This window comes from Myxocyprinus asiaticus, chromosome 38, assembly GCF_019703515.2.
Source record: "Myxocyprinus asiaticus isolate MX2 ecotype Aquarium Trade chromosome 38, UBuf_Myxa_2, whole genome shotgun sequence".
NCBI lineage: Eukaryota > Metazoa > Chordata > Actinopteri > Cypriniformes > Catostomidae > Myxocyprinus > Myxocyprinus asiaticus.
The window spans coordinates 24,351,902-24,361,500 of record NC_059381.1 but is presented as its reverse complement, the minus strand read 5'-3'; the positions used below and the strand labels follow the sequence as shown (position 1 = coordinate 24,361,500).

The 9,599-nt window shown below is 37.3% G+C and overlaps 1 protein-coding gene across 1 annotated transcript; it reads left to right on the top strand.

The window, feature by feature from the left end:
- Positions 1-1,326: 1,326 nt before the first annotated feature.
- Positions 1,327-9,599, top strand: LOC127429042 (post-GPI attachment to proteins factor 2-like). The gene is made up of 5 exons (XM_051677790.1): positions 1,327-2,186; positions 2,972-3,221; positions 5,402-5,508; positions 6,827-6,935; positions 8,558-9,599. Exons 1-5 carry the CDS (start codon positions 2,019-2,021, stop codon positions 8,686-8,688), a joined length of 765 nt encoding a protein of 254 aa, XP_051533750.1. The 5' UTR covers positions 1,327-2,018; the 3' UTR covers positions 8,689-9,599.

Below are 9,599 nucleotides of genomic sequence, written 5' to 3'. Positions count from 1 at the left end.
AGAAAAAAAAATATATATATATATAAAAGCTTTCCGAATATGCCCCTTGTTTGCAGTTTTTCAAACAGTCATATTGAGTAATGTTGGGGCGGGTCTAAACTGGTCGCTCAAAAAAAAAAAAAAAAAATTATCTTTGTGGCGCAGACACAGCGTTTACAGTTTTCCAAAACATTAACCTATGAATGTCTCAGCATATTAAGCTTTGAAAGAAGAAAATATTTTAACACTGAAAAAGAATCAGAATGAGTTTTATTGCCAAGTATGCTTACACATACAAGGAATTTGTCTTGGTGACAGAAGCATCCAATGCACAAACAATTCAACAACAAGACAGAAATAATAAAAAATATAAAATTAAAAACCAAATAGAAATATAAGTATATATAGAAATACACAATAAGACATATATATATATATATATATATATATATATATGTACAAATACAAATCTGTTATATACAGAAGCAAGGGAATGTAATGGCAGAAGAGGTAGGATATGTTAAATAATACAATTGACTATGCTGTGTATTGCACGTAATTATACAATAGTTTTAATTGTTCATGAGATGGATAGCCTGGGGGAAAAAACTGTTCCTGTGCCTGATGGCTCTTGTGCTCAGAGCTCTGTAGCGTCGGCCAGAAGGCAACAGTTCAAAAAGGTAGTGGGCAGGGTGAGTGGGGTCCAGAGTGATTTTTCCAGCCTTTTTCCTCACTATGGAAGTGTATAGTTCTTGAAGGGGGGGCAAGGGGCAACCAATAATCTGCTCAGTAGTCCGAACTGTCCTTTGTAGTCTTCTGATGTCTGATTTTGTACCTGAACCAAATCAGACAGTTATAGAAGTGCAGAGGACAGACTCAATGACCGCTGAGTAGAACTGTATCAGCAGCGCCTGTGGCAGGTTGAACTTCCTCAACTGGTGAAGGAAGTACAACCTCTGCTGGGCCTTTCACTGTGGGTCTCCCACTTCAGGTCCTGTGAGATGGTAGTGCCCAGGAACCTGAATGACTCCACTGCTGCCACAGTGCTGTTTAGAATGGTGAGCAGGGACAGTGTTAGGGTATTCCTCTTAAAGTCCACAATTATCATGGTTTACAGGAAAATTCAGACAGCTTCGTCATGCCAAAGAGGATGCTTACAGAAGCGGGGATAAAATCTTGTATAATCAGGCCAAAAACACACTGACTAAGGAAATTAAAGTGGGAAAAAGTTACATCAGCTTTAATGACCCTCTATACTTTGGTAATTAAGCAGTTATAATATATATATATATATATATATATATATATATATATATATATATATATATATATATATATATATACATACATATATAAAATTTATGCCTTTTTTTATTTATCTTTTTATACTTTTTAAAACAGAACAGTTGAGGAATAGTAAAGAGGTGTGGGCAGAACTCCAAAAAATGGATGAAGTACAGGGGTCCCGGGTCATTAAAGACCCGAGGCATGCATTTAAGGGTTAACATCCTTTACTTGTTTGTTGAACTGTTATATAAAAGCAATATCATTGCTTAAATATGTCATGTCAGTGTTCAGATTATAAAATGAACAGCATAAGAAAATCTTTTCACAGTGGTTTACGTTTTAAGGGGCTTTAATTTTGAAGTTCAGAGTCATTGCGGAACCGGAAGTTCTGTCCATGATAATCCACATACTTACACATCTAGAACAGCTGCATGATAATCGTTCTTTGAACATTCTCGGGATTTATTGAAAATATTAACGACTTTATTATTGTTATTGGTTTAAACAGCTTCATTTACAGTTCGTCTGGTGTTGAAACCGCAGGGCAGAAGGACGATATGAGAGAACCGGAGCTAAACTGTCGTTTGCTAAGCGTGTAACTCAAGTCACTGTCATTCCCTAACTTCAGATCTTTGTAAATATCACACATGCAGTGGAAAGACGTGGGCACGAAATCATTGCAGTTGAAATGAAGCTTTCTCCGTCAATTCTATGTTGTTAACGCATCTGGAGCTGTAGTTGGTCCAGGTAAGATGCAACAGGTCCCGTACGGATCTGTGGATCGAGATAAGCCTCTCATCCGTGTACCTTTCACCCGGTTAGCGGTGATCACAGTGTGTCTGCCTCTGCTCGGCCTCATCACCTGCGTCGTGCTGTCACTCCTCAAGCACTACGATGCTGCTACTTACACACACTGTCAGGTGAGAAGCCCTGCCTCAGTTACTGCTAGACAGATATTGTCCATCCATAGCTGTCAGACTCAGGTGTTTACGATCTATAATGCAAGTTATTGGTTCAGACTTTGCATTGCGTTGAACTACAGTACACAATGCATTCTCTCAAACTATAATTTATTAATTGAGAATAATGTATCTTCTTTACAGCCACTGTCCATTGTTGCTCCACTAAGCTCATTTAGTCAACCCATAATGTCAAATAGCCTGTATTTGTAACAGAGTTACAGATAGCCAGAGAGACTATTAGGCACAGACGGATCACTTCTATTAAAACGAATTGGAACGACCAACCGTTGTACAATAGGAAGTCCCGCCCTACAGGGAAAAGAACCAATCAGCTTTTAGATACGGAGATCGCTTGTCAATCAACTCGACCACGCGCATGTGCATTAGCTGAATCAGCCTGAAAAATTGCGTTTTTAAGCGTGACCTGAGCTAAAGAAGCACAATGTATGATACTGTTGTTGTCAAATTTTACTGCTGATTTGAAATATGTTCTTTGATTGTAATCTTGATCAACCGTTTTGGATATTTTGGTCTTTTCCCATTCAATTAGATAGGAGCTGTACTTTATGCCGCTTGTTTACATAGAAAATAGCTGCCCAGCCTGCCCAGGAGCGTTCGAAAGATGGCCGCCGAGTGGACTGACTTGCCTTGAAAGACACTTTGGTTTAGCACAGTTGTGTATCTATCTCTCTGCTTCAGCCAGTCTCAAGAGTATATCCCAATAAATATCAATCCCTTTACAGGTTTCTAACTACCTCCCTTCCATCAGCGCGGCCATCAGTCTGACTCCAGAGCGCTACATCTGGCGTTTCAGCATCGGCCTGCACTCGGCCCCGCGCTTCATGGTGGCAGCAGCATACCTGAGCTTTTACCGTGGACGCTTTTCCAAGCGGCTGTCGGAGCAGCTTCTGAGTGTCCTCACATTCCTCTTAGCTCTCAGCGAGAATGTAGGGCTGCTTCTGCTCACCTACGTCTCCTCCACTGAGACCTACAGTAAGTGCATGTTTGAAATGAAGCCCGGAGTTCAGTTTTATCAGACAGATGCCGAAATCTCCTGCGGGATTTGCGGAATGTAATGGCTTTTTCGTTACTATTATTAATTCGTAAAATATGCCACCTTTTAAATAGATGAAGATGCAAAAGTACTTGTAAACACTACGCTTTTCACCTGTGATAATTGTCGGACTCAACAATAAGGATTTTTATTTTTTTCCTTTTTTTATTTTTATTTTTTGGACCAGAAGTTCAGAATTGTTATTCAACCTGCTAATGTTTTCACTGTCCCCACCATAAAAACCATACGTTATTTTTCCCCCAACATATCTTTATATGTAAAAACAAAAAGGGTAATTCTCACGAAAAACTAATTTCATTGAGGCCACACAAGATGTTTTTAAAAATTAAAGGGGTAGTTAAACCAAAAATGAAAATTCTGTCATCAATTAATCAACCTCATGCCATCCCAGATGTGTATGAATTTCTTTCTTCTGCAGAACACAAATGAAGATTTTAGGAAGAATATTTCAGCTCTGTTGGTCCATAAAATGCAAGTGAATGGTGACCAGAACTTTCAAGCTCCAAAAAGCACATAAAGGCAGCATAAAAGTAATCCATAAGTCTCTAGTGGTTTAATTCATGTCTTCTGAAGTGATCTGATAGATGTCAATATTTAGATCATTATATATATTTGAGATGCCAAACGCTTCACCTTGAAAGTAGACGAGAGTAGATGGCTGCAGTTCAAGAGTGAAATAAGAGCTGTCATGTCGGACAATTCTCACTTCTCGTAGTGGATCAGACACCTTCGAGTTCAAAGGCAGATCGCGGGATTCACATTCATGCACTGTTGCTGATAAAGTAATTTCAATTCTGTTGCTTTATATTGAAAATAAAAATCTGAAAAAGACACTCAATGTACCTGTTATTTAATTTCGCCAAATAAGACATGTCTTTTCATCCATTTTTAGTTTAATAAAGACACTTATTATACATATTTCAGAAATATAATAAAAATCACATATCCCATACAAAGATCACACTGTCAGAGTGTTGGGAATATTCACATATAATTTATACACATAAAACTTGATACTAGAGATAAAAAATCAGACATTTTAGAAGAGAATGAAACATCACATTACAGTTTTTTTTTTTTTTTATTTATTTTTTTATTCTTTCAATGCCATACAAACAAGAGGTATACATAGTCATCATAAAAATACAAGTTACATTGCCAGACACAATATTTTACATACATTTACATACATGTTTTCAGTACTTTTTTGTTATTTGTTTTTCATCACTGTTGTTTAGCCAATGAGTATTAAGCTGTTGTCAGCAAGTCATTTCCCACCATGCTTGTGGTTTGCGCAGCTGGAAAAATCCAACTGCGCACGCCTCGTTCTCACAAGACGTTTTTGGCATACGTCACCATGACAAGTCTGACAGATTTCTAATCAGCATGCACCTGCTGCTGATCACCGGTGATCGGTTCTGCGCAGAATTTTCTCATCTCAAACGAGCCTATTATCAATCCACTTTCACATTCCTATGTTTTTGGTGATTCACATTCTTTGTGCATACCGCCACCTACTGGGCGGAGAGGAGAATTTATTGTAAAAAAAGGACTTAAATCTGTTTCTCTCCCGCACCTATCATATCACTTTTTTTTATTATTTTGAATTTGATAAGATTTCTCGTCCACCCACAAGCACCTAAATCATTATTTATGCACATTAGTGGCTGTTAATAGAAATATGAAAGCATTTTGTCTACCTAATTTACCCTGTTGCAGCATGTATAATGCAATTCTGTGACAGCAATAAATGCATAGACACACTTTTGCTGGAATATGGTGAATGTGTGGTTATTACAAAAATGTTCTTTGTCAGCTGGCAAGATAACTTTAATTTGGTGACGTCCTTAAATCAGCAGAAATACCGATTTAACAAAAATGTTCAAGAAACCAAATGTGTGCGTTTGTAAGTTATAAAAACACATGGATGCATCACTGGCCCGGAATCATCCTTATTGTTGAGCCCTGAATTGTATGATCCCATGTGTCTGTTTTAACTTTCTTCCAACTCTTTGTGTAAATTTTGCTTGTATAACAGACATTTTGCATTTAAGCCTGTGAAGTAATGCTGGGTTGTATATGTATGTGTGCTCCACAGGTGTCCATAAGAGCGGTTTCATCATATTTATTGGGAGCTCTCTATGCCACATGCTGTGCACCTGCAGGTTGTGGTCATTGATTGAGAGGCATTCCCTTAGTGCGGAGGTAATCAGTTCATCTTATTCTGTGGTTAAATTATTTTTCAGTTACTATTAGGTATATCAATGAACCAGCAGAAGGCAGTATATACCAATCACACAACACTGTAGCATGCATGATGCATTTGACATTTCCATTCATAGTAGAGGAGGGCCCAGGACATTGCAATTACAATAAGTGAATCGATTGATGCACAATAAATGGGTTTAGACTGCATACATGCTTCTGTGCTTAATAACTCTGTGTGGTCACAGGCAACCCTGAAAGCATTGTTAATGTTGGCCTTAACTGTATGCCAAATTGTTATCAGTCACCTCATACTGAATCTGTGCCTGAATAATTCCACAGAAGCTCTGAAAATTTCCAGAGAACTGGAACACCCATTCTACGAATCTGCTTGTGTATTAGTTTATTGAATATTTTGGCTCATTTTATTTTGCTTCAGCTCTGTTTAACCCATTTACCACATTTAAATTAAGCATTTTAATTTGTATTTAAAGATTATTCTGGGTTCAATACAAGTTAAGCTCAATCGACAGCATTTGTGGCGAATTGTACCACAAAAATTTATTCTGACAAGCAATAATTTGGGTTAGAGTGAGGCACTTGCAATGGAAGTGAATGGGGCCAATCCACAAACGTTAAAGTACTCACTGTTTCAAAAGTATGGCCACAGGATATAAACAATATGTGTGTTAACATGATTTTAGAGTGATAAAATCACTTACTAACCTTATAGTTATAGCCAATTTACTTTATCACTATGGCGGTGTAACACCTAAAACCCTAAAAGAACCCTAAAAACAATGATTTAAGCAACTTTACAGCTCAAATAATAAAATTTTAACAGAAGAATGAATTAAAGTGCTTTTATAAAATTATAAGCTTCACATTTCTGCCTTTTTAAACCCTCCAAAAGTTGGCCCCACTCACTTCCATTGTAAGTGCCTCACTGTAACCTCAACGTTTGCTTTTTTTTTTATTAAAGAAAATGAGGGACAGTTACTTGATCTAATACATTCATAACACTTCAGCAGTCTTAACACCATGAACACAGCTATATAAAAGGTGTTGCTTTTGGAGTAAATGTGTCAGAGACCGCAGTGTATCTTTTTATTTCTATTGCTGTGAAAGTGCAGTGCAGGTTTGTGTGTGTTTCTGAGCATCAGGGGAAGTGGTTGAAATAGACTGTGCTTTAACAGAACCTCATGCCACCTGCTTGCACCACATCACATTGCAGAAGAGAACTGATGACATTGTCTTCTTTCTCCTTTTCTCTCCATTGTTTCTTCACTGAATCTACTCAAATCCTCCTTGACATCAGGATATGATGTCATACCGTCACAAGCGCCGCCTTTTCCTCTTCAACGTTTGCCTCTGTCTTTTGGCTCTCTACTTCTACAGACGCCACAACACGTACTGTGAACCAGGAAGTGAGTGCAGCATCTTGGCCATTCTTTGTCTTTCACCCCACCCATGTTCCACTCAGCAGTTGTTCCCTTTTGTTGTTTCTACCAGTATGAATTTACTACTACTTTATATAAATTGTTTTTTTGAAGTCCTCAAAAGAAATAAAAAATGAACTTACCTTCATGACGTTCCAAACCAGTATGACCTTATTTCTTCTGTCGAACACAAAGCGTTCATTTTTTAAGATCTTGCCCATTCTTTTCCATATAATGAAAGTGAATGGGAACTTGGGATGTCAAGCTCCACAATGACAAAAAAAACATAAAAAATGTGATATAGTAGTATAATATAAGGGGTCCACGTGACTCGTGCATTATATTCCAAGACTTTTGAAGCCATACAAGAGTTTGTGTGAGGCGTAGACCGAATTTAAGTCAATATTCGTTTATAACCTTGTGCGACCCTGCGTACACATGCGTGGATATTGTATTTTGGCTTCGCTATACACAACACTTAATTTAATTTAATCTGACTGATCTCAGTTCAGGAGACTCTGTGCTGTCAGTAAAGGGTTAAACTTTTGATGCACGGAGTCATGTGACAAAACAACATGGCGCCGACCACAGCAGAGTATGTCTTTTGGGAGATCTGGTAAGAAACCTAATTAAGTTTTTACATTGAAACCTGTGAGTCAAAAGATTAGAGCCTCTAGTTTCATCCGATATACAATTTAAAAGATTTGAGCCATTTATCGCAAAACGCCACGCTGCTAAACGCAATGTACACTAATGTGTACAATAGCACAAGGTTTTCATTAGAAATCCTACATGTTCTGTGCATTTTCACATTGAGAAACATTTTTGCTTTCAGAAGCATGATATGAAGTTAGGATGAAAATAAGGTGCACTTCGAACTGTTCTGAGACCAGTGCAGGCAGACAGAGCACACTGGAGGTTAAGCACTTCACTAAATAGGGAGCAAGGAAGCATCCTATATCTTTCCCATGCCACATGAATAACCAACACTCCTGGAAACATAATACATATATCTGACTTTCTATAGCTTGGTGTTATTTAAAAATTCACAACTTAGTCCTATTGTCTACATATGTGGACATAACTTTTTAGGAAAACTATTTGCTGTAGAATTTTTTTATTTTTATTTATTTGTTTTATTTTTTTTGCATGTTTATTAGGTGTTACTAGTTACAAATCAAAAAGGGAAATGCACACAGCAGTCATGCTCGGGTGTCAGGAGGATAATCTTCCCCTTCGTTGGGCTGTTCACAGTGATTCATGAACGAATCATTCAGACCGGTTTTTTAAACTGAATTGTTTCAATAGTAAACTGTTTCATTGCAAATATATTAACTATATATATATACTAAATACACTAACCCTTCAGGAATCGTAAATTGCTGCTACTCTCATGAACTCGCCAAAGAGCGTTAGGATAGAGGATGTCGAAGATTTTCATTGAATAATGACTTCAGTTTCTGTCTGTTCCTCACACAAAGCCATTTAAGTTAAAATATTCTTCAAATAGTCCCCTTTGTGTTCAACAGAAGATTATATTACATTTATAAAATAAAGCTCAGGCTCCTCAAACCAGTGTTTAACCTTGTTCTGTTGATTCTCTGTGGCAGTATATACATTCTTTGCTGTGTGTGAGTATCTCGTGGTGCTCTCCAACATGGCCTTCCACATGACAGCCTACTGGGACTTTGGAGGTAAGGAGGTGATGGTTGCAACACCTCCAGAGGGAAAACGCTTTTGACACATCGTATCCTTGGAACTTGAGATACTGGGGCTCTGATGGCGGCCCTCATGCTCTCATTTTAGGCCAATACTGATAAATAAATCCATGTGTGTGTAGGAGAGAGAGAGAGAGAGAAGAGACTGTTTTGACTTAATTATTTCAAAGATTTAATACAGGGGTTGCAAGATCGTTTTCAGTGACTTACTGTATTTTGAATTATGAAATGTTTTATTAGTTATAAGTCCTTAAAATTGTCAGTAATTGATTGTCTTTAGTCCTGTGCAATTTATACTGTCTTTACTTCAGCTAAATCACATTTACTCATAGTAAAGTGGGATGTCTGCCTCTTTCTGAGTGGTTTTCAGCAGCAAACGGTTGTTTCATTATAAACTTTGACTTTCCGCTCATAGGATTTGAACATTTAGACTGCCTGTAAAATGTCATTAAACAGTGGACTTCAATGTCGAATAAGTTGCTTTGCAGCTGCTGTTTCACAAGTGCCGTTGCAATAGTGAAAACTGTTTGTGCATTTGCAACCTACAACATGCAGAACATTTTTTCTTCCTTTGTAAACGTTAGTGTAAATCGTGTGAAAAGTACCTTTTCACTGCTGTTTGCACAGCATTTAATGTATATTTAATCTTATTTATATGGTCAAAAGTAGTAATATTAATGGTCATAAACACCCTGAGCCCTTATATACTGTATATAAATATGTAATTTGCCATTACTTGAACACAAGGACTGGAACGCTGCAAAGTGATGTGTGACCCTTATTTTGTAGAATCTAAAATATTGTTTAACTATGGTGATCATTTCTTCCGTGCCCAAGTTGAGCATAAATAAACATGACTGTATATAATAATGCTCTTTATGATGTACCAAAATCTTGTTTCTAAATTGGTGTCAAATAAATGTTTTTTATTTAA